Source organism: Acomys russatus, chromosome 6 (genome assembly GCF_903995435.1).
Source record: "Acomys russatus chromosome 6, mAcoRus1.1, whole genome shotgun sequence".
NCBI classification, from domain to species: domain Eukaryota; kingdom Metazoa; phylum Chordata; class Mammalia; order Rodentia; family Muridae; genus Acomys; species Acomys russatus.
This window is the reverse complement of record NC_067142.1, coordinates 35,542,128-35,566,978: the sequence shown is the minus strand read 5'-3', so window position 1 is coordinate 35,566,978 and position 24,851 is coordinate 35,542,128. Positions and strand designations below refer to the sequence as shown.

The following is a 24,851-nucleotide window of genomic DNA, read 5'->3' as shown; positions in this document are numbered from 1 at the left end:
AGCATTCTGGCTGTCTTAGTTATGGTGAAGAGACACTGTGACTCTTATAAAGGACAGCATTTTACTAGGGCTGGCTTACAAGAGGTTTAGTCCATTAACATTGTGGTAGGAAGCATGGCGGCGTGCAGGCAGACATGGTGCTGGGGAAGGAGCTGAGAGTTCTACATCTTGATCCACAGGCAACAGAAAGGGCCCATGTCCCACGCTGGGCAGAGCTTGAAGCATAGGAGACCTCAAATCCCACCCCCAACAATGACACATTTCCTCCAACAAGGCCACACCTACTCAAACAAGGCCACACCTCCTAATAGTGCCATGCCCTGTGGGCCAAGTATTCAAACACAGGAGTCTGTAGGGGCATTCCGACTCAAACCACCACACTGGCCTTTTTAACTCCTACCAAAACGGCCCACTAAGCTCTATTTACAGCGTTCCCAGTCTATGGCTTCTGGAGTTTGAAGCTGCAAACTCTTCCATATTACTCCTGAAAACCAGCAAGCCTACAGTTCATATGGTCAGCCTGATCACAGCAATGGCTTCCACCCCCCCACCCCCGCCCCACCCCCACATCTTGGTCCCAATTTTCTAAGTTATTTTTCTAGCTGTTGTGGCAAGATACCCGACAAAAGAAAGCAAGAAGGAATTGTTTATTTTGGCTAAGAGTTTGAGGGTCCCAGCAACCACATGGTGGCTCACAACCATCTATATGAGATCTGGTTCCCTCTTCTGGCTTGCAGGCAGAATACTGTAAACATAATAAATAAATAAATGTTTGGTTAAAAAAAAAAAAAAAAAAAAAAAAGGCCGGTGTGGTGGCCATGCACTCACGAGGCAGAGGCAGGCAGATCCCTGTGAGTTCAATGCCAGCCTGGTCTACAAAGCGAGTCCAGGACAGCCAGGGCTACACAAAGAAACCCTGTCTCAAAACAAAACAAAACAAAATAAAACAAAAAAGGGTGTGAGGGTAATAATTCCTTATCAGAGGAAGACAGGGCAGCAGGAACGTGGCCGAGTTGCACCCACACTCAGGAAGCAGAAAGTCTAGAAAGTCCCTGGCAGCCATGAACAGCAACTCGTTTCTTCCTAGGTGAGTCTGGACCTGGTCAAGCTGATGATCAATATTAGCAATCACTTATAATAGTGGCAACCCCAAAGGTGTCTTTTGCCTAGTTCTAAAAGTTCCCAATGTTTCCCTTCTTGGGTCTTTTCTCATTTTATAGTTTTCTCAGATCATCATGCTAAGGGCTCCCCAACTTTTTCCCTCTACCTTTTCTTGGGCTTTAAAGCTTACTGCTCACCAGGCAGGACAGGATCGTTGATATTCTAAAACAAAAGCAGCTTAAACTGAGCTCTCAAGCCAGGAACGCTGGACTCCATACTCCATCCCTCCTTGCTGCCCACTGAAGTCTGTTACCAACTCAAGCCAGGTCCACCTCCTGCATAGCTCTCGTGTGGCCCACTCCCACTCACTGCCATAACCTAGGCTTAGACCCTAGCCCCTCACAGACGGCCTGTGTGACTAACCTTTCCTGGGAAGATACAACACATGTCTACTTACGCCAGATAGGGAACCCAAGACAGGCCCAAGTAAAGGGTACCACTAAGGTCCAATTTGGTGAACCAATGAGTTGTGTTGGGGTTGCTGACAGGGGCAGAAATGGCTCAAAGACAAGCTGCATCACAAAAGCCCACCCCTAGCATGGCAGACAGCTCACAAAGCCAGGAATCTAGAGTTTACAGGCTGTTCAACAGGTTAGAGAGTATCTTTTTAGGTACGTTAGTCTAAACCTCTTCCAGGCAACTTGGTTGGTTTCTGTTTCTTCCAGGCAGCTAGCTGGTCTGGTCTTAGGGTTTTTACAGTTTTGCTTGTCAGAGAGTTTTCTTTGTAGCTGGGCTCCCTTTAGTCTCAGAAGGAACCTCAGTTTTTATAGCTTACTCTGGCATGGAGGAGCCTAGTGAACCTGGTCAGTTTCAGGGACTTCCTGAAGCTGTTTTGACTTGTTTACCTTCTTAGGCAAGGAACTTCCCTGCAGTATGGAATGTCGAATGTCTCAAATGTCTGGAGGAAATTGTTACACAACAAAAGGTCATGACACTCCGGATTTCCTTAGAGCCAGGCTCTGCTCTCCTCTGCTCCTACCCAAAGATTAATGTATTGCCTTGCTCACTTTACCTCCGCGGTCAGTGGCCTTCAGGAAAGTGAAGATTAATTTTTGTCATCTTGGCTAGACTGCAGAACACAGCATAAGTGGTCAAACATTGTTCTGGGTGTTGTGGTGAGGATTTTTTTTTTTTAAAGATGAGATTAATATTTAAATCAGTGGATTGTGAGTAAAGCAGACTTCCCTCCATGGGTAGGTGGGACTTATTAAATGGCTTCGTGTGTGCGTCCATAAGCCATGCTCTGTGGGTTCCGCACTTGTCAGGGTTCACATTCTGGTGACTTCTCCGACTCCACCTCTTACTAGGTCTGTTTCTCTTAATATTTTCTCTTAGGTTTCTTCAGTCAACTTAGCTCATCCACTCATCAGGAAAAGGCATCCAGTCAGTAGAAAAAACAAAACAAAACAAAACAAACAAACAACACCAGTTACAAGTAAACCCAGATCTGACTACCGAGAATTGACTGGCGCTTGAGTGAGCCTTCTAGACAATTCCACACAACTGCTCGCTCTGCTCCCGGATGGGTCTCTGCTTGTCGCAGCCTCCCGCCTCTTTTCCAACTTTATCTTAACATTCCCTACAGCTCCTAGGACCTGCTGTGTTCCTTTGCTAATATGTCTTGTACATCCTGTCTGTCAAAGTCCGCCTTAAGATAGCACACTCCTCTGGCCAGGCTTTGGGGGCTCTCAGGTAGGGTCGGCCTCTACTATCCTTGGTTCATGGTCTTCGAAATTATACTTGCTTGAACTCTCCAGTGAAGGAGTCTGAACTTAGAACCTCCATGCTTGGCGCTGGCAAGGGCTGCACAAATGTAAACAGAACCAAGGAAAAGAGGAAAGCCCAAGTTTGAATGAATGGATGATTTCGCCGGCACGCCGCAAGCAGCAGGAGGCGCTGCCTAGGAGTGTATGTCCAGCCTCTCTGCACCCGGGGCTCTCCCGGCCGCCCCTAAAGGTATGCGGCTACGGCCGCAGGAGGATAAGCGACCCTAGGTCGATGGCGCCACTGTCCCCACCGCAAGAAGGGATAAGGCGAGGAGGGGAGGGGCGTGCCGCCTCCTTTCTTCCACGCAGGGGTCTCCGGAATGAAAACTGCCTCCAGCCGGGCCTGAGCGAGGGGATGAAAGGCGGCCCTAAGACCTCTAGCCGAGCCTTGTCCCGCCCGGATTTTGGAAACTAGCCTAGCTGGGGGTGTCCCTGCAAGCGGCTGCCCGAATGCGGGAGATAGGGGGCAGCGCCGCCCCTCGCGCTGTTGCTCCCGCAGAGCGCACACTTGAGCTGGCACTGACCCATCTCAACGTGAGGCCCCGCCCCGCTCTTGGATCGGAATCTCGAATCCCTTGTAGCATCTTCCCCTCTCTCCACTGGGCCTTTGGTATGCCCCAGGGGACAGATGTCTTGGGATCTTTAACATTTGGGATGCTGCAAATGCCGAAGTTAAATGAAATACCTCCGGGGAGGGGAGGCCCGGGGGAGCCTTGGGAAGAGGGAAGATGGGCGGGACCAACAGGTCTTGAAGAGGCGCGCCGGGCGCGGGGGGCACAGGGGCAGGCGCTGGGCGCCAGAGCTCGGTGGGACAGGTAAGGCGAAAAAGGCGGAAACTTAGTGAACGAAGCGCGGGAGAACTGGGGGAGGGGGGTAGGATCGAGCTCCTGAGCCGTGGTCTTCATCTTCAGGAAAGGAGGTCTTGCAGGGAAAAGAGGTACTTTTACCAAGAGGTCGAGAGTTCCCGAATTTCTACCCCAACACTGTTTCCAACGGCTCAACCTTTCTCTTTCGGCCCCCTTCCTCAGGCCGGTGGGTCTCCTGGCCAGGTTCCGGAAAGCCAGAAAGCAAGCAAACAAAAGGAGCCGGAGTCCCAGGCCGGCCAGGAAGGAGAGGGCGCAGTGGGGGAGGGGCTGGGGGGCAGGACAAAGGGGTTTTTTACGGAGAGCCTTAGAGGTTTGATTTCAGGGTGCATCCCCGGCTAGCCCGAGTTCTCCACCCTGTCTCAGTTGAGGTGAACACCTTTCCCAGTGGCCCGAGAGAAGAATGGAGAAAGAAAATAGTTACGGGGGATGGTCTTCCACCCCTCCTGCCGGGAGAGTCCCCGACTTATTTCCCTTCCTTCTTTTCCCAGCTGTGGGCTCCCGAGGCTGGCCATTGATTTGTTAATTCATTAAGTAAAATTGTGGGAATGCTGGTAGCTGTACTTTGCCGGGTGCTGTTGGGGATGTGGAGATGCTAAGGTTGAAGGACTTGGTTTAAAAAACGTTGACTTTTACCGTATTAGAGAAACCTGAAAGAAGAAATGTCGAGGTAGCGGGGAATGGGTGCGGGGGTTGAATATGTTTGGTTACAACAGGTCTGTGGAAAGAGTTTGGGCATGAAGGGCTGCCGTCCCATCAAGATAGAGTTCCAGTGCTAAGCAAGAAAAAACCCCACTTCCTCACCTGTCGTTGGTCTTCCTGGCTGCCCAGTGCTCTGGGACTTAAAGTGTCAGCTTTCTGGTTCCTAGAGTTGGGTGCTGGGTTCCAGGTTCCAATTGACCCCAGGAGTGCCCCTTGGTATTGTCTCTCCCCAGCTTCCTTGGCAGGAGGATGAGATTCTGTTGGGTTGGGGAATGCTAAATGTGGAGTTGGAGTATTTTAAAAGTAGGGATCAGTGCAAGCAGGTTGGTTTGTAAGTCCATTGGTGTGAGCCTGTTAACCCACCTTCAATAGAAGCCGGTACCAGCATTGGGTTTCTGCAAGACAAGCTCCATTGTACAGCTTACCTGCAAGGAGGCGGGGGTGGGGGGTGGGTGGGAGTGGGGGGGGCATAAGCAAAACTCTTCCTGATCAGTGCGAGGTGAGGAAGTTGCCAGTTGGCTGCCAGGCTTGCCTCTTTACAGGTTGCGTATTTCTTTGGGTTGGGGGGAGTTACATTCTGCTTGAGGGGGTTTGAGTTGGTGATGTCCCTGAGCTGGCTTCTGCTCAAGTCTGTTCTTGAAAAGCTGGTTTCAGGCGGTAAGATTCGTTACTGAAGGCCTGGAGGCTTTTCCTGGAAGACAGTTTAAGTAATTTATGTCCTGGTGTGTAACAGGCCTTAACCTGATTTCACTTTTTTTGGTTCCTGAATTCAGATGGGGTTACCTGAGGCCAGAGTTCTTAATTGGGTCCACAACTTACACCTTAGGCTGCAGCAGTAGAAACAATACCTGTGACTTTCCCACGAGGTCGGTTATATGTAAATGGTTTCGGTCAGCGGGCGGTTTGAAATGTCTTGTTTAATGTTAATAACGAAGTATCCATGTTACCTTTTTGTGGTTTCAGAACTGCATTTCAGAATAATTGGGCTTCATAACTGGTCTTTATTTTATGCATTAAAAAACTGAGCTATGAGCTACTTCTAGAAACTCTACCATGGTCCCCAGTTGGAATTGGGGGTGGGTGGGTAGGGGGGCCCAAGGCGTCTTAAGCCCAGGGTCAACCCCTCTCAGACACTGGGAGAGCATGCAAACCTGTTGGGGGATGGGAAGGGACTGAAGTATTGTGGAAGACTGGGGAAGGGGAGGGACTGGGCTGGGCTGGGCTGTGCATTCTTTGGGAGGTTCAGAGAGCATGCTCCCCACAGTGGGGAGGGACTGTCCCCTCAGAGGGCCCCTGGGCCTCTGCATGGAGGAGGTGGTCAGCCTGTACAACTCTGGGGCTAGCATTGTTTGGAAAGGGCGTGTTCGGGAATGTGAAGGTATGGGAGGGAGGTTTGTGTATAGAAGGAATTGGTGAAGGGTGGTGGCAGACTGAGACAGAGCTCTGCACAGGAGAGTCTTAGCAGCCAGCTAGGGCATGGAGCGAGAGGGCGGGACTCGTAGGGCCTGGGAGAAAGAGCAACTTGGATGTATATTGAGCACCAGGGTCTTAAGAGGTGAAGAATGAAAGGTGATGGGACAAAGACTTGAGAGATGCAGGCCAGTCTGCTGTATACACTTCTAGCCTCTGGGAGCAGGCAGCCCTCAGCCTCAGCTCTGCTCAACACTCCACGGCAATGTGCTCCGAGCAAGTTTTCCTTTGCTTGAGGGTTTGTGGACTGAGGGGCCTGGAGGCTGACTTTGCAGGAACCAACTTCCATCTTAGTGACTGATCCTTTGCGCTTGGAGAGTGGGCTGAGGCTTGGAGGCTACTGTGGCTCTTGTTTGGAATAAGGGATGGTTAGGCTGTTTGGGCCAGTGCCCCGTGGACAGCCTTGCTGGGTGTTGGAGTAGATTACAGATGTGATGTGATGCACTTGATGTTGCTGGGATTAAAAAAAAAAAAAAAAAAGCCCAGTTTGGTCCTCCATCTCTAGCACTCTCTAGTCTCTGCAAAAGCAATGCTGGTCTGTTTTTGTTGTGCATTTGGTTTTGTTTCTTTTTGAGGCCCTGGCTTGTACTCTACCAGTGAGTTAGGGATGCTCACAGCTGTCTTGTCCTTCCGTTTTTGTTTGTTTGTTTGTTTGTTTGTTTGTTTTCTGTTGAGATCAGATCGTATCGTGCTCCATGGCCCACGCTGGTCCTCAGTCTATATGGGCTCATGTGATCCTCCTGCCTTAGATCATAGGTAGCTGAGACTGCAAGTGGCTACAGGTGCCCGCCACAACCTCCAAGTCAGGCTGAGGTTTTTAAAATCCTAATCTGGGAAAGATTGACTGTGGTCCATTGCTCTGTGTAAGGAAAGCAGTGACCCTTGGGAGTCTGTGGGTTCCTGGTAATGCCCCCTGCAGACAGTGACTTTTTTACTTTTCGGGGGGGGGGGTCGCTTAACATTCCTCAATTTCTAGAAAGAGAAAGTGGGGTACGAGGGAAGCTATGCGGGACAGGATGGCCCTGAAGTATTTCATAGCTCAGCATACTGTATCCGGGTTCTTTGTGGCTAAGGAAACTTGATTCTATTGCCTTTTGGTTCTCTTTCATGGGGAGCCCCTTTTCCCTGCTCCCCTCGGCCCGGAAGTGCAGAGGCCTAGGAGCTGCCTACCGGCAACTGCCAGCTGCCAGATTAGTTCAGGGAAGGACTTGCTCACCTGCTCCTCCCCTCTGACTCAAGTTGTAACAAGTAACCTGGTTCCCCTGGCCCGGCAGCCTGGGAGGGACAACAGGCAGGCGGGGACCTGAGGAGAGGGAGAGCCAGAGGGACGGCCAGGCCAGCAGCGTAGAGAGCTTGCCTGCCGGGAGCAAGATCACCAGGTGGCCTGCTTGTGACCTGGGAGACTCCGAGGTGGCATGAGAGGTGCCTCAAAGCCCTGATCTGGGAACCGGAGTCTTCCCTGATCTGGAGTGAGCTCTGGAGCAGGTGAGAGTGGGGCTGGGAGGGGCCGATCTTTGGGGTTGACTTGCAGGCAGACCAGGAAATGGAGGGAGTCCCAGCCAGACATGGTTATCATTCTCTTACCCCTAAGGTCATATCTGGGCTCAGAGATAGTAGGGGACTCCTCCTGGGTTTGGAAACAGGGGCTCTTTCTCCATGAACGTACCTGAATTTCCATCAGAGATGAACTGGGACAGAGAGGACCTGGCTTTGTGAACGTATTAGTAATGGGGAGGACACCCAGTGGCTACCATGAGAGAAAGTATGGTGGCCTTCCTCCTTCCTTCCTTCTAAGCGTGTCTTTCTCTGGGGACAGCTTGGAGTAGGCGAGTTGCGCGTCTGGGCTGGTCAGTGAGATGGAGACTCCTGAGTTGGGGAGGGGGTGGGAGTGTTACCTGAACTGTCCTTATCTAAAGTAAGACCTCCCACACCTAGGCCCAAGCTCTCCTGGGTGGGGCCTGGGCTGCCTCTGTGGACTCTGGGTAAAGTTAGATCTGTGTTCTGTGTCTGTGTGAGTATGGTTCTCAGCCTGATACTGCCCAGAAAGTCCTAATTCAGACATAGGGGCTGGGGAAGGCCTTAGACCTGTCTAATTGTTACTGTCCTTGTGAGGCAAAGTGGGGCCTAGGGAGGCAGAGACTTTTCTCTGGAAGCTGCACAACTGTGTGTGGAATCTGGGCCTCTGAGCCTTTGCTCTTTTCCCTCCTTTGAGCAGCATGTGAGCCCAGAGTTGACCCTGCATTATATTGGGTCCATTGTGGATCCCAGAGCCTAGAGGAGAGAGAAACTGAAGGGGAAGGCACGCTAAGACACCCTTTAGCCTCAGAACAAACACCCCTCTTGCCTGCAACAGTCTGAGCCCCCCCCCCCCCCCCCCCCCCCCCCCACCCCCCCGCTATACACAGCATACATCGCCACTGCCAGGCAGAACCTGAGTTGTTTCAGCCTTTCAAGGCAACTTCTTAGTGGTTAATAATTAATTAACGAGTGTGACTAATTGATGGCTTCCCCTCCCTCCTCCCTCTTTCCAAAGCAAGACGGCTGCAGCTGCCAGCCCTGCTACATAGAGTCTTGGTCCTGTTCCCTAGTTTAAGATGATCGTGCCTCATCTGGGGAGGGTAGGAGGAAGGTGCAGCTGCCTGCTTCTCTAGGGTAGAAAGAGTAAGGATGCGAGGGACAGTCCAGGGGTTATGTGGCCAGTCTTCAGTGTGCTTTAAAGCCACCGCATCAACTTTCATTTCTCTTATTTTCAAATTCATTTCTCTAGTCTTGCTTGGAAAATGGAAATCCGAGAGGACAAAGTACACGCCACGTTTCACGGTTAGCGCTGCTGCTCTCGGTGCATTGATAAGCTGTGCTGTTTACCTAGTCGTTAAAGCTTTCTTTCTGCCTCAGTTGGCAGACATGGGGGCGGGGATGCTTAGCGGACAGGAGGATCTCCTCCTCTCTGCCGCTCTGCTCCGTTGTCTATGGTGCAGAGAAGCCCCCCTGATCCCCTTACTGCAGCAAGGGTGGAGACAGCAGGATGAGCCCCAGACAGAAACTCTGAAGGACTCTTGGACTCTTGCTCAATGGGCTGACTCAGTGAGGAGGTGGCTGGCCGGCCTCTCCTTCCAGACCTCCGCCTGGGTTCCACCCTCCCCTCCCCACTCCTGTGCTAGCCAACAGCTGCCACCCCTGGCCAGCTGGGATCCCACGGAGGGCGTGGGTTTGGAAAAGAGATAGGGGTGGTCACAGGTGGTGTCTGGTTGAGCCGTGTGCTGGGCTGTACCTACACCACCAAAGTGCCATCCAGCCACAGGGAGACAGAGAAGCAGATGCTGTCCTTTAGGCTGCCATTGCCTCCACCAGCTCGTAGCATTCCAATAGACCCCCTTCATCCTAACCGTGGAGTGTAGGGCGGGCAGGTCTCTTAGGTGTACTGGTAATTTGGGATTAAATACAACTTCCTGTTTCCCTGGCCTACAGGTGAATGACCAGCTCCAGACAACATGGTGCACTGGTCCTTGGGCCCACACTAGTCTTGGCTTCATGCTCACTGTCCAGACATGTTTTTCCCTCCAACCAGTGGGACAGTAAGCCATTCCTCGTGCCTCCCATGCTCTCAAGCTGAGGAGAGCCATACCTCATGAAGACATCCTCTCGTCCTCTCCTTGCTTTGCCATCCTGTCCCACCCTCCTGACTCCTCCTTTTCTTCTTGCCTCTGTTTTTTTGTACAGCTACCAGTGCAGTGCACACCCCTTTGAACCCACAGGATTTTCTAGGAGAGGAGATGTAATGAAGGGGGAGAGAGCTAGGCTGCACCCTCAGAATGTTCCTCCACCCGAGAGAGTGCTCTGAGAGCCCCTTACCCCAGATCATTCCTGAAACAAACTCCTCACTTTCATCCCCCCCCGCCACTTCTTCCATCCTCTCCCACCCCCCTCCCCTGAGCACTGAGCCACAGGAGGCTTCATAGAGCATTTTTTTTTTTTTTTTTTTTTGTTCTCATCTTCTCTTAAAAGCTGGGGAAACTCCAGACTACCTATACATCCTGGCCCAGGCTGGGGCCGGCACAGCCCCTCCTTCCTCTGTGCCCCCTCCTCCAAGAAACTCATCATGGAGAGTAGTAAGGATGAGGTCAGCGACAGCGACAGTGGCATCATCCTGCAGTCTGGTGAGTGGATCTAGGAAATTCCCCTGCCCTGGTCCCTGACTCCAGAGTGAGTCCCCAGGCCCTTTGGCTAAAATTCCCAAAGGGCTGTGTGGGGGAGGGGTGGGGGAGGAGCGGCACGATTGGAAGATCTGGCCCCTTAAGGAACTGCAGTTTTCCTTGCTGGGAGGCACTAGGCAGGAGTTTCCATCCTATCTGGAGCAGGGATCTGCGCTGTCCGCCTTTAGCCCCAGCACTTACTAAGACGTTAAACTTTTTTCCAGCTAGTGTTAATATTCTGTCTCTCTACTAAGCCTGGGCCTGTGGGTTTGGGCTGGCCTGATTTTGTTAGAAGAGGAGACGATGCAGTTCTGATCGAGAGTTCCTCACCCACACAGATCACCTGGTGGGACAGCTCTCCCTTTGAACTATAATGATACCGACCTTGGGGCAGCCAAGAGACATGATCTTTTATGGTTGTGACACAAACCATAGCAGCTAGGCTATAATTTATGGGTGAGCATGAGACTGTATGGGTGTGTACGCCCCTAGCGGTGGTCAACAGTGTCCTAGGGAGGCCTTGCTTCAGCGTTCCTGAGTGAGTGTCCCTTGTCTTCCTGCAGGCCCGGACAGCCCTGTCTCTCGAATGAAAGAGCTCACCAACGCAGTGCGCAAGCAGCAGAGGGCCCTGGAAGCGAGGCTTGAGGCTTGCTTGGAGGAGCTTCGCAGAGTCTGCCTGAGGGAGGCGGTGAGGCCCCTAGAGTCCCTGTCCCCACAAACTTAGGGTTCAGTTGAGGAACCCTGAACTAGAGAAGTGCCATCTTTGAGGGGATTGGAAATTAGACTGAGGTCTGAGCTTAGAGTCTCTCTCATGTGGGTCTGACCTGGACACTGCGTAGAGGGGAATGAGTTCTGAGCAGGGGTCCGGGTACAGGAAAGGACGGGATAAGGAGCTGCAGAGGGACCAAAGAGATGAAAACACATTTGATAATTGTTCCTGGGGTAAGGGTAGCCCTCTGGAGGAAGTGACTAGAGGGAATGAGAAGGCAGAAGGGAGAGAACACAGTGCGCTTTAAGGATAGAAATAAAGGGCTGGAGAGATGGCTCAGAAGTTAAGGGCACTGACTGCTCCTCCAGAGGTCCTGAGTTCAATTCCCAGCAACCACATGGGGCTTACAACCATCTATAATGAGATCTGATGCCTTCTTCTGGCCTGCATGTACACCTGCACTGTATACACAATAAGAAAGAAAGAAAGAAAGAAAGAAAGAAAGAAAGATCAAAAATATTTTTGAAAAAAGGATAGAAAGAAAAAGACAACTGTGACATGATGGGAGGAGGTGGGCGGGGGTACAAGTGGCCTGGACATTTCAGAAGCCTCTGGCGTGTCAGGCCCATGCAATGTGGGGCTGATGGCAAGTTTTAAATGGTTGATCAAGGGTTGGGCAAGTGGAGAGGGTCCTGACTTGACTCTGCTTCCTTCTAGGAGCTGACTGGTTCTTTGCCAGTGGAGTATCCCCTTAAGCCAGGTGAGAAGGCCCCCAAGGTCCGGCGCAGGATCGGAGCAGCGTACAAGCTGGATGAGTGGGCCCTGCACAGAGAGGTGAGGACGGCTAGCGGAGGTGGTCACTGAGCCTTATCCTCAAAGGCTGGCTATGGAAGCAGTCCAGGGCTTTGGCAATCTCCATCATCCATTGTGGGTGCTGGCTGAGTTTCTCATGAGTAGTCTAGATGGCTCTGAGTAAGCTTGCTATCTCAGCAGCTGAAGAGCGAGCTGGGAGCTCAAGGGAAGATACTAGGCTTGGCCCCAGCCGGCAGTGGATTAAGAATACCAATAACCAGCCAGGAGTGGTGGTGTACACCTGTAATCCCAACACTCGGGAGGCAGAGGCTGGTAGATCGCTGTGAATTCGAGGCCTGCCTGGTCTACAAAGTGAGTCAGGACAGCCAAGGCTACACAGAGAAACCCTGTCTTGAAAAACCAAAAAATAAAATAAAATAAAATAATAATAATAATACCAATAACCAACCCAAAGAGGTAGTTGCCTGTTCAGGTAGGTTGGTTGGTGTGGCAGGAAGCCTGTCTTTTCTCCTCCTATTTGGAAGGAGGGGCGAGGAGGGTGGCTCTAGTCTTAGGTGACCTTCCCCTCAGAGAGATTCCAATGAGTTTGGTCCTTTGGGGTCAGGAAGGAAAGTGTCCCATTTAAGTCCTCTCCCTGCCTGGCACAGCAGCTAGCTGAGGTGGGACAGTCAAGTCAACTTTTCATGATGACAAGTTGGCTCTGGGCCCCTCCCAACACTCCATCCACCCTTTGCTGTGTGTGTCCCCTGGACACTGCTGTCTGATCACCACCGGGTCAGAGCTGCTTGGAGTCTTCCGTCCCCCAAGCACCAAGGACCCTCTTGGCCCTCACTGCCAACCCCTCCTTCAGGACCCCCTGAGCAGCCTGGAGCGCCAGTTGGCTCTGCAGCTTCAGATCGCTGAGGCGGCTCGCAGGCTGTGTGCAGAGGAGAACCTCAGCCGACAGGCACGTCGGCAGCGGAAGCACGCTGCTCTGCAGGAGGAGAAGAAGCTTCGGGAGCTTCAGCGTTGCCTGGGCGACCGGCGGAGGAACAGTGAGCCCCCTCCCACCACTGTGCCCTCCCTGGGCAGAGGTGAGCCCGCTGTCCTGAGCCATACAGGCCTCACACAGCTCTAGTGGGAGGGCCAGCACTGCGTTTTGGCTTAGTACCTGTGTTAATTGTTTCACATTAGCGCCGTTGTGGGTACTCCTTCCTGGGTCCACACAGAGCTCTCATTCCTTACCTTAGTACCCCACCAAGGCATCTCCGCCCTGGGAGACGTCTCCATTCCATTTCTTCCTTTTGCATACCCAAAATGCATCACTTCCACAAAACTTTATAGACAGAAGGCATTCTCTGCTTGCCCATAATCCAAGGGTTTGTTCAAACTCAAATATTATCTTCTGGGGGAAATGCAGCAAGCCAAAGACTACTGTGATGCACTTTCCTCTAGCTCAAATTAGGCATCTTTTGGCAGCAACTGTTGCTATGGTAGCCAATTACTGATGGGTTCAGTGCCATTTATTCATGGATATTTAGTCTGAAATCAGTTGTAACCCCACAGTCCCCTCTATGTCTATAACTGGCATGGTCAAGGGTGCTGAATCGTTCTTGTAGTTTAGTGCCTAAGCCCTGACCCAGAAATGAGACTGTGGGGCACCCCAGAACCAGAGCCAGCCAGAAATAACTTCTGTGTGTCCAGTCTGGTGAGCTTCTGGTGAGTGTTGTTGAGCCCCGAGGTGTGACTCTTTTCCTCTGCCCTGACCCAAATCCTGCTTGTCAGGTCAGGACTTGTTTTTTTCCCCACTCCCAGCTCAGCCCTGCTCCCTGAAATCTCTTGCCCTGGCCCTGGCTGTGTCTGAAGGAACTGGTGCTAGGGCCCAGCTGCTGTTCACCATAGCCTTGAGTCAGAGCCTCAGGCTCAGCTTGGAGAGCAACAGCCTCCCCCCCCCCCCCTAGCCCCCCACCCCCATGCCCGAGTGTCTATTCCTGCACGTCATCTAGTTCTTGCCCAGCTGTGCTCCTCATCCCTGGCTGGACACACAGTGGAAGCCTGGAGGTCCTCTCTGGTCTCCATGTTCCATTCCTCAGGCAGGCATCACTTTCAGCTTCTGTGACCTCTAGTAAGAAGTGTGTGAACAGACAACAGTCAGGTCACCCTTGGAAGTCTGGAGTACCAGGGAACAATGTGTTCTTCCATGTCGTGGCTGACCAGGAGACCCTGGCGGCCATTACACTGACCTGGGGCCTAGTCTGCTTCCAGTGGCTCTGGCCCCAGTACAGGACACCACTCTCACTCCCCAAGACTCTTAAGAAAAAAAGGTATTCTCTGTCTGCTCTCCATTTCCCTCAGGCCCTGGGTATGGTAAGAAGCTGCTGGCTGAGGCATAGTGGTCCCCAAGGGCTACCTCTGTACTTGAAGGAGCCAGTAGTGGTGGGATGTGTCCTGTCTCAGTCAGTCTCCATCCCTCTTGTCTCTCTCGAGCATGTACCGTTCAGAGGCTCCTTTGCCCGTAGGCACTCCCCTTGCCAGGAGCTTCTGCTCAGAGCAGGGCTTTTGGGAGCCGGGCATGTGAAGGTCACTACTGCCACCATTGGGACTGATGACACTCCTTGTTGGAAGTAGGGGAGCAGGCCAGGACTTGCCTAGGGCTCTGGCTTACCCCTGTGTAGGAGGGAAGAAGGCCAGAATTCTCAAGGCCTTTAGTCCAAGAGAAGAAGAGTGCAGGGGAACCAGCTGGCACAGCCAGTGACTTTTGTGGCTCCAGCACACACCCTGCCCTCCAGACAGGCCTGAGGTTCTGGGTTCTAGTGTCCTGACTTGGGAGATAGTTCTGGACTAGTCAGTCCTGTTTTGTGGCTCCTCTGTCAGTTGTATTCACCTGGAAAGGAGGAAGCTGAGAGAGATTAATAATTAGTTTGAGGCTAGAGAGTGTTTTGAATTAAAAAGGAAAAATAAGCAAACAAACCAAAAAAAAAAAAAAAAAATCAAAACGAAACCCCACCTAGCCCCTTTGCACACAAGGGTTATTCAATTTGAGAAAGTAATTAGCCAGGTGAGGGTAATTAGCTAGCTCTCTGCAGGTGGCAAGGATCGGTCAGGTGTTGAGCTAATTTTTATGATGAGCGAGCCCAAGAACCATCCCCTTGTACTCCTTTAATGCAATGGTTGCTCAGTGTTTGGTGACTGACAGTGTCAGTCTTGAGCAACCCTGTCTAATAGAAACTCTATGGTGCTGGAAATGCTGTGCCATGTCCGACACGGTAGTGGCTAGCTGCATGTAGCTACTGAACGTTTGAACTCTGCCTCTGTGACCGAGGAACTGGATTTTTAATTTGAATTGGGGTAGCCTCATACTGTATGGCTTGATTTGTTGGGCAGTGTAGTTTTGTAAGTCTAGCTTCATACTCAAATCTCTACCATGGCTGCCCAGGGAGACTCATAGTAGACGGAGGAGAGGGGCCCGGGCGGGGGAGGGAGGAGCCAGGACTGAGTTGGGACAGGGCTGAGACCATGAGCGTTTCAGGAGCCACTGGTGTTTGGCAGCTGGTCCTGCCAGTTTCTACCCCTGCAAAGTCAACTTGTCTCCAGACGTCCCTCATAGCATTGAACCTATTAGCCCATCAAAGTGATGGCCTTGTTTGTGTGACTGTTAGAGGTGACAGGGAATAATGTCTTTCTTCTCAGACTTTGACATTCTAACCAAAACCTACTATTTAAACCTGCATCGCCCTAGCGGCCTGTGAGAATGGCACTTGGATAATTTCTTCAACTTGACATTTGCAAAAAGTAAGATGCTTATCTTTAAAGATTTGGTAAAAGACACAAGAGAACCAGAATTCAATAAGAGGGTTTCTCCCACGGACCCCAAAAGCAAAGGTTAGCTGTTGCAAAGTCTCAGCTGCCTACTGGGGCAGCCCAGCCACAGAGGCTAAGAACTGCCATGACAGTTTTCTCCATAAAGATCTGGATAGCAAATAATTTTACACTTTGTGGGTTATAGAGTGCCTTATCACAACCAACCCTGCCGTGTTAGTGCTAAGGCAGCCGGACATCGAGATCGGGAGTTGTGTCTCAATACAACTTCATTGGTGAAGTCAGCTCTGGATTTAGTGAACTAGATTTGGTCTGTGAGCCAAAATTTGCCAGCTACCCCTCCTTTTCCTTTTTCATTTCTTTTTAAACTTTATTTATTATTTATTTATTTTGAGACAGGGTTTTTCTGTGTAGACCTGGCTGTCCTGGAACTCACTCTGTAGATCAGGCTGGTGTCTAACTCAGAGATCCACCAGCCACTGACTCCTGAGTGCTGGGATTAAAGGTGTGTGCCACCACTGCCCGGCCATGCCAGCCTCTCTCTCTCTCTTAATAGTAGGTTTCAGGGTGGTTGGTACTGTTTGTTCCTAGAACTTTCTGGTAATGACCTGACCTGTGCTGGCTGACAGGAGAGCTAATCAGGGGCCATGGCTCAGAGTACAAGCTCCAGCCAGACTGTCCGGGCGTGAGTTCTTCAGCAGCCTTTTCGGTGGATTGACCCAAACTATCTTGCTGGGTGGGGTAAAGCTTGGTTACATGGGCATGTATCTACCTTAGCTGTCATGGGGGGGTCACATGACTTAGTGTATGCAACATATTTAGGAAAATATTGGCACAGTAAAAATATTAGCCGATGTTAATCTTTTCTCACCTGCATTTTCAAACACTTGAAATGTTTTCTGGGCTCCATCAGGGTCATGCAGATTTAGCGTCAAACTCCAAAGCATTGCATCTGTTCAGGGGCAAAAAGCAAATATAGGGTCCCCTCATTTCCTGAGTGACAGCTGCTGTTGTTTGACATGGAACTGCCATGCTCCATTGCCCTCCTGCTCCCCACAGCCCAGATTCCCGCCCCCACTGCTCTCTTTGCTACTATAGGAATTCTTCTATCTGAGACCACAGGACTGCGTTGTGTTTGTGGTGTTTGAAGATTATAAACACACTGGCAAGGTGCTTCTCATTCTGTGTGCCTTCTAAAATGGCTCTTGGCTTTCCCCTTTTATTACCTGCCAGCCCTGCTTTTGTTGGCAGACAGGAGACTGTGTGGTCCAGCGCATTGAAAAGGCCTATTCAAGGTCGTGTGGTTAAAGTTAGAGCCAAGATTACAATCGCATCTCCTGTCTCCCAGCCCCTGGCTTGTGAACCTTTTTTTAACATCTAAGGAATAAGTTCCCCATTCACACATCGGTGGCCATTTCTTGGGGGAATTCAGTGGCTATCCTGGGAGAGGACAAAACCTGGGCCAGCGTTTGCTCACTGTTGCCTGACTCTACGCTATCGACTCACTTCTCTTTCCCACCCTTTTGATTGGTCCAGAGCTCAGTGCTTCAGATGACAGCTCCCTGTCTGATGGGCTACTCCTGGAGGAAGGTGAGATGGACAGTTTGGGGACACAGGCAAGACTGTGGGCATTTGCAGAGTTTCCTAGAAAGGACTCCCGGTGGGACTGGAAAGTTCAGGGTGCTAATGAAGGCAGGGGTACCAGCTAGGGCCTTTCTCAGCTCTGATGTTAGTTTCTGTGTGCCCAGGCACATGCCCCATTGAGGGCAGGGGATGTGCTGAGCTCCTCTTTCAATGGGTCCTTTTGATGAGGAAGGGGTGAGCTCTCGCGGGCCTATTAACCCTGGGTGTCTCTCCTTCACTGTGAGGTTATACTTTTGGGTGGAGCCTGTTAGGGAGAGTGAATGGTCTACTTAAAGCCATTGCCATGGTTGAAAGGTAGCATCGGGGAGGAAGTACAAGGCTGTGGATTAAAGATCTCGTTTAAAAACACTGAGAACATCAGGGTCAAAGTGGACTGAGAAGGTGATGCAGGCGTGCCCAGGGTGTGCCCAGGCCAATAAGGAAACAGGGCACTTAGGTGAGGCAGGAGGAAGTAAACTAGTCAGCTGCAGACGGGCACCCAGAGCAAATGCTAGAAAGTGGAAGTGGAGGAGCTGGAGGGGGGTGGGGTGGGGGTAGGGACAGACGGCACAGGTATAAGATTAAAATACGACTGGGAGGGAGGGATTCCCGAAGAAGCACGAAACAGCTTTTCTTATCTGGGGTTGGGGCTATGGCCTGGAGCAGTAGGTCAAGGTGTTGAAGAGAGAGAGCAAGGCAAGGGCTGTGGAGGTTCTTGCTAAGCCGGTTTCCCCCGCCTCTGTCTTTTCTACTCCAGCAGAAGACTCTCAAGTGCCAAAACCTCCCCCAGAGTCCCCGGCACCACCTTCACGGCCTCTCCCACCCCAGAGCCTCGAGGGCCTGCAACCAACAGGACCTGAATCTGGCGGCCTGGAACGGGCCCCCATCCAAAACAGTCCGTGGAAGGAGACCAGCCTGGACCACCCCTATGAGAAGCCTAGGAAGTCTTCTGAGCTCAGTAGCGAGCCCAGGTCAGGCTGGGGAGGAAGGGAGTAGGGGAGAGCCCAGAACAGATGGAAAATGCCAGGGTGGCCCAGACAGGGGATATGGGTGAAGGAGCTGATCGCTCCTTAGTCATGTGATGCTAGAGGTGTGAGAACTGGTAGCTTGCTGGGGGTGCTGACACATTGCACTGCTCCCTTTGGGGACCCCTGTCTCTTGAGTCTTTAAATAAAGACGTTGCTGTCACTGACTTACCTCTAACCCCTTTGCAGCAGTCCTGCCACCACTCCTCAGGACCAGCCCAGCCCCTCCAGCCTGTGGCTGCTGGATCCTGCCTCCTACCATGTGGTCCCCATCCGAAGTGTTCCTGGCCAGCGGCAGGGCCGCACCAGTGCCCCAGCCACCCCTGAGATGCAGGGCAGGAGGGGCCAGTCGCAGTCTCTGAGGTAAGACTGTTGCCCCAGAGGTTTGGGGGCCTTCCCATTCATATCCCAAACTACACAGAACACCTGAGACACCCTGGCCAGTGGTGGGTGACACATGGCCAGTGCCTTGGGAGCTCTTTTGCATCCATCTCTGGGGAGCCTCTCCAAAGAGGCTGGTCTTCAGCAGAGCCCAAAGCATCTCATCCACGAAGGACGCACAACTTGACTTGAGATTTCCAACCTTGCCCTGTTTTCTTGCACTGGTGGATATTGGTTTATTGTCGGTCACTGACAATGTGCAATTCTCTTTCAGTTGATGTACAGTTGGTTCTCACTATTCATGGTAGTTATGATCTATGACCTTGCTGTAAACACAATCTGCCCATAGCAGCGGTTCTCAACCTGTGGGTCATGACCTCTTGGGGGGAACGTGAATGCTCCATTTTTAAAAAAAAATACTTATTTATTTATTATGTATACAGTGCTTTGCCTGCACACCTATCCACCAGAAGAGGCCATTAGATCACATTATAGAGGGTTGTGAGCCACCATGTGGTTGCTGGGAATTGAACTCAGGACCTCTGGAAGAGCAGTCAGTGCTCTTAACCTCTGAGCCATCTCTCCAGCCCATGAATGCTCCTTTTACAGGGGTCTTGTAAGACCATGGGAGAACACAGATACATTACGATTAATAACAGTAACAAAATTACAGTTATGAAGTACTGGGAAGGTTGGGAACCACTAGCCTATGGGGAAATACAGGTTTTGAGGACAGTGTTGCTCATTAGCTGATTGGTGTATATATTCTTGTTGAGCATGAGTTTCTGTTTAAAGACAGTTTACTTTGAAGGACACTTTATTAATGTGTCTGTGGCTTCACTGACACTGAGCCCATGCCCAGTGACACGTGACTCAGTCTGAATGAAGTTGGCCAGCAGCCTTACTCTCTCTATAAGGCATTCCACAGTGTTCTTATGCTTAGAAACTGCAGAGAGCATCTCAGCATCACTTGGGCCATTTTGAATATAAAGTAGCCAGGTATGGTTAATCCCAGCACTCAGGAGACGGAGGCAGGTGGTCCTCTGTGATTCCAGGCCAGCCTAGTCTGCATAGCAAAGCCCAGGACAGTCATCAGAACAACATTGAGAGACCCTGTCTCAAAACAAATAAGCAAGCAAGCAAACAAACGAACAATAATAATAAAGTGACATGCCCCCCCACACACATAGTAAATAATACCACAGGAAGTAAAAAGGATGAAGTAAGACGTTGGTACATGAACTTCTATTTAGCTCTATTCATGGTGGACCACAGCTAGGACCGTAACCTCATGAATGACAGAAAAGCACTCTGCATGCCCTCAACTGTATTTTTTTGGTTTTGTTGTTTGTTTGTAGGTAAGAGTTCCATATATAGTCTAGCCTGGCCTAGAATTCACCATCCTCCTGCCTCAGCCTCCCTGGTGTTGTCTGTCCCTTTATACTACCGTACCAAGTAGCTTCTGCTGGGGACCAATGTATTTAAAGTAACCCAAATCCTCTGCTGCACCAAGTAGCCATGAATGTCCTCATTCAGTGCTGGGACAAAGTGCCCAACAAATACAACCTAAGGAACAAAGGTTTTAGTCTGTCTCCCAGTCCCAGGTGCTGCCCATTAGGAGGCAGCTGGTCACAGTGTGTCTGCAGTCAGGGTGCAGACAAATGAATGCTGGCTCCCAGTTCACTCTCAGTCCTTTTCATTCACCCTAGGACCCTGGCTTGTGGGAAGACGCCAACCATATTTAGGTTGGATCTTTTCACTTTAACTAACCTAGTATAGAAACCCCCTCACAGACATCCAGAGCTCTGTCTGGTAGGTAGGTTGGCAAATGCTAAACCTTTAGATAATGAAAATTGTCTGTATGTTTCTTTCCAAGCCTGGCCTATCTGGTAATAGTTTGAGTCAATGAAATATGAAAGGATAGCATCAGTCATAGTGACCTGGTACCACCAAAGCCTTATCAGGTAGCACTGAACAGCTCAGAAGGAAAACAGTGGATCCTATATTTTATTGACTTACCAAGGTCACTTTATAAACAATGTCGTTGTGTAAAAAATTTAAAGGACAGCCCAGCCCCATACCCAGATTATAAGCCGAGCAGGGGCTTGATTTTAGACCTCCGTGATCCTGCCCTCTAGAACACGTGAAAGCTTTTCACATTTAACTTAGATGCTTGACAATGTCTAACTAAACAGTCTGTATGAAATGCTGCTGAATACAGTGTTCCCTAGATGGCTGAAAATCAACATAAGGGTGCTGGAGTGATGGCGCAGTGGGTAAGAGCACTGGCTGCTCTTCTGGAGAATTGGGGTTCAATTCCCAGCACCCACATGGCAGCTCACAACTGTCTGTAACTCCAGTCTCAGGGAATCTGACACCCTCACACAGACACACGTGCAGGCAAAACACCAACGCACATAAAATAACATCATTTAAGAAACATCAGCCTACATATCGAAAATGCACAAATTATTTTTGCCAGACTAGGGATTGAATTTGTGACCTGGATTTTGTGGCTCAGGTATCAATTTATCTTGATGTGGAAAAGGCTAGAAGGAGCCGTGTGTGTGTGTGTGTGTGTGTGTGTGTGTGTGTGTGTGTGTGTGTGTGTGTGTGTGTGTGTAAGAACAGTATAGCAATATGGCTTGAAGGGAGGAAATAGGCAACCTCTCCACGTTAGGACAAGACTGGGTTCTCTGTTCTGAGGACATCTGACCTCGGTCAAACCTAGCACATGTTCATTACCTTGGCCTTGGGATATAACACTGGCCTCCAAGGTCATTGTGGCCCCTCCTCAGTGCTTTACCGTTTTCCTCTTCAGGGTGGACTCCTTCCGAGCTGGTGCGGAGGGCCGGGGGCGCAGCGCCTTTCCCCGCCGCCGCCCCACTCATTACACGGTGACTGTGCCAGACTCCTGCTTTCCATCCAGCAAGCCCCCGCTGCCACACCCTGCCTGCCACTCCTGCTCTGAAGACAGCGGCTCTGATGTCTCCAGTATCTCCCATCCCACCTCGCCCGGCAGCAGCAGTCCAGACATCTCCTTTCTAAGACCCCTCTGTCCTCCTGAGACACCTTGTCACCGTGGGGCCTGGGGCCCAGCTTATGGCAGAGAACTGGCCACTCACTACCCTAAACTTCTGCTGCCGCCTGGGTACTTCCCAACGGGGCGCTATGTGATGGTGGCCGAGGGCCACCTGCCGCCCAGTGAGTGGGAGCTGTGCCGTGCAGCCCTGGGTGCTGCCTATGACGAAGAAGGTGCACCCCTGCGCTACCAGCGGCTGGTGCCTTCCCATAGCCGCATTGTGCGCACGCCCTCACTGAAGGACAGTCCTGCGGGTCGGGGACTCAGCAAGGCAGCCGTCTCAGAGGAGCTCAAGTGGTGGCATGAACGGGCACGCCTCCGGAGCAGCCGTCCCCACTCACTCGACCGCCAAGGGGCTTTCCGCGTCAGGAGTCTGCCTCCTGGGAGGGAGAGCTTCGGGAGGGCCTCTGGACCCCGGACACAGGTACAGCATTCCCTGGGGAAAGACATTAAACCAACATACTACTGGCCGTGTAATCCCCAATTAGGAAAATCTGGCCAAAAAAAAAAAGATTCTGTCTTCTTGGCTTTGGAAGGCACTTCTGACTTCTCTGGGGTGCCTCTTAATTGTTCCTGCTGTGTCTAGTGTCTAGTGCAAGAGCACACACGAATGTGTCCTAGTAGAGATCATCCACACAGATAACACAGATAGCTGAGAGATCCCCCCCCCCAATGGCTTCACAGATGATCCACAAAACAGATAAACTTCCTCATAACCAAATGTGCAACCCAAATTAGCCCCTGGAATTTCCTGACTTGAAGGCCCAGGACAAAGGGAGAACCTGGAAAAAGGGTTTGTAAAAAAACAGCCCGCTGAGTGGGAAGCTGAGAAGTAGATGGTCTCATAGTTAAGAGCTAGAGTACCAGGTTCGAATCCCAGACCCGCTTAAACTGTATGGCCCCGTTTACTTAACTCTTAGGCTTCCGCTTACTACAGGCTGAGTAAATGACCCCACTCATAGGGTGGATACGAGGCTAAAATGATTTAAAGCAATGCTCAAGAGCGCTGGCTCGGTGATAGCTGCATCACCGAGGCTCCCAGAGACCAGGGGGTAGGTTGTAGCGGAAGTAAGTCGGATTAAGAACACTGACAGCCTTGGTTTCTGTAAGCCCCGTTTCTTCATTCTGGGAGTGAGGTAGTAGGCATGAATCCTTTCTTTATTCTCCGGTCCTAATTCAGAAGCCTCTGCAGGGGACACACTCTAGAAGTTACCAACAGGCTGCTTCTTTGAGACCCCAGATTCCCAGCAGCCCAGCTGCAGCCCTCTCCCCTCCCCCAAGTTCTTTGGGCTGTTGCAGCTGCCATCCCTGGCTGGGCAGCACCCTGGCCCAGTCCCAGGCTGTACACCCTCCAGCTGACGTGCCTTTCCCTTCCTGCGAGCTTGGACCTGTCTTTTGGTCTAGGCTTGGCCCATCCCAACCTGTCAGACAGGGACCGCCCAGGAAAGGCAGGGAAAGAGGTCAGTATGTCCGTGTACACTCCAAAGAACCCTGAGTGGTGAACAGATCAGGGGTGGTACCCTGGGGCATCATCCCCCTGGAGGGCCAGAGCAGACCAGCAGGGCTTCACTGTTGATGGTCTGTGTCTTTAAGCATTTCTACCCGGTTACTTACCTGCCTCTCCTCTCTCTTCTGCCTGGGACAGGTGCCCCCGGTGTGTGTACTCCGGAGGTCGCCAGATGGGGCCCCCGTGCAAGTCTTTGTGCCTGAAAATGGAGAGATCATCAGCCAAGTGTAACTCCTCTGGAAGCCTTGGCCAATGCTGGAAAAGACTTGTATATTGGAGCTGGGGTTGAGACACACCCCCCATCCCCCATCCTTAAGTGCTTCTTTCGTCTCTCCTCACCTCATCGCAGGCCGATGACTCCGAGCTCAAACCTTTGGGTTTCTTTTTTTTTCTTTTTTTAACACATGTTTTTCAGAAGTCCTGACTTGAGGATTTATGTCTGTGATTTGTCTTCAAGGTTCCTATAATATGATTATGCTTCGTTTCCCCCAGAGTCTGGCCTTCTGGATTTAAGGTCTCGCTGGGCTAATAGACAGCATTTGTCTCCTTATGCAGACAAGTGACATAGAGGGCCCCTTGAGATTCTGCAGATGCTCTGGACCCTCTTTTACTGCTGGAGGCAGGATGTGGTACTCTCTCAACAAGGGCTCTTGTTTCCCACATGCTGGGCAGGACTCTCCTCCCCCACTTTATGTGCTCTATGATGCACACCCAGTAGCAGGTGAGAGGCTAGTATAGCCTGGTGGAGCCTTCTCTTCTGATATTTTCCCGACTCCACACATCTCCATTAGCATCCTCACCACTGTTCTCCATACCCGTGAGCTCCCGGACCACTGAACCTGGAGTCTGAGGCTGCTCTTATACCGTCCAATCAGGGGCTTGCATTACGGGGCTGGTTAGTGGGGAACGCCTCACCCACACAGCCACCACTTCTGGGTGTGGTGAGGCTGGCTGTCAACTGTGCCCTCTAAAATCTTCATAGTCCTAAAAACCAGCACCTTGAAAAAAAAATCTATATTAAGTACCACTTCTGTGGCTTGTTTGAGGTGTGAGGAGGCGGGCCCCTTCAGTTTTCTATCCAGCCAGCTTCTTGCTCTGGGAAAAATCCTTGTCCATTCACATCTGGAGCAGCTCATCGATGACTCCTGAAGGATTGTCTTTAGACAACGGGAATTCGTTGTCCCAGCTCCTGAGGCCAGGCAAGCCAGGAAGCTGCCTGTGCTCAGACCATTGGTGCACTCACACGTTTGATCCTTCGCTGCCGGGTTGGACGGCCACTTAGGCATCTTGCCTAGGAGCAACTAGGAAGGTAGTGGTTGTGATTTTGCGTGGCCTTCCCCACGCCAGCACTTCTCCCCCAGACTGAAAGAAGCACTGATGCCTGACTTCTACGTTTCTCCTGCTGGAGAGAAATCAGGGTGGCCATTGTACTGGGCTTGCGGGTAGGAGCAGTGCCGGGAACTTGAGAGGCTAAGGGGGCGTGACGGGATGCACAGAGCATTTCTGTCACTGTGTTCTTGCCACACGCTGTGGTCCCAGCCTCTCCACGTCGGGTTTGAATGCCCTGCCTTGGTTTGTCTGGCCTCTGAGCCCCCTCCCCGGTATATAGATGTCCCCACCCCGGTGTATTCTCTGGATCCCTAAGTGCCTTAGATCCTAAGTCACAGAGCTGGGCGACTTCCGAGCGCTGGTCCGTCTGATACCTCAGCGTCCTTCACATTAACTTATTGGTCTTCCCTAACAGCTGTTTTCATGTGG

General features: G+C 51.3%; 1 protein-coding gene across 2 annotated transcripts; it reads left to right on the top strand.

The window, feature by feature from the left end:
• Window positions 1–3,543: 3,543 nt before the first annotated feature.
• On the top strand, window positions 3,544–23,395 carry Inava (innate immunity activator). 2 transcript variants are annotated; one of them, XM_051147489.1, is made up of 10 exons: window positions 3,544–3,742; window positions 9,968–10,119; window positions 10,719–10,843; window positions 11,582–11,698; window positions 12,528–12,750; window positions 17,012–17,065; window positions 17,859–18,069; window positions 18,313–18,486; window positions 21,326–22,010; window positions 23,232–23,395. In XM_051147489.1, the coding sequence occupies exons 1-10, from the start codon at window positions 3,582–3,584 to the stop codon at window positions 23,322–23,324; spliced, it is 1,995 nt and encodes a 664-aa protein (XP_051003446.1). In that variant the 5' UTR covers window positions 3,544–3,581; the 3' UTR covers window positions 23,325–23,395. The 2 variants fall into 2 exon arrangements, with proteins under 2 accessions (XP_051003446.1, XP_051003447.1); XM_051147490.1 differs by lacking the exon at window positions 3,544–3,742 and adding an exon at window positions 7,298–7,447.
• Window positions 23,396–24,851: the final 1,456 nt, after the last annotated feature.

Coding starts and splice junctions, on each gene's coding strand:
- Inava (XM_051147489.1), top strand. CDS start 3,582: ATGCTGCAAATGCCGAAGTTAAATGAAATACCTCCGGGGAGGGGAGGC. Junction 3,743..9,967: donor GCCAGAGCTCGGTGGGACAG/GTAAGGCGAAAA, acceptor TTCTCTTAAAAG/CTGGGGAAACTCCAGACTAC. Junction 22,011..23,231: donor CCTCTGGACCCCGGACACAG/GTACAGCATTCC, acceptor TGCCTGGGACAG/GTGCCCCCGGTGTGTGTACT.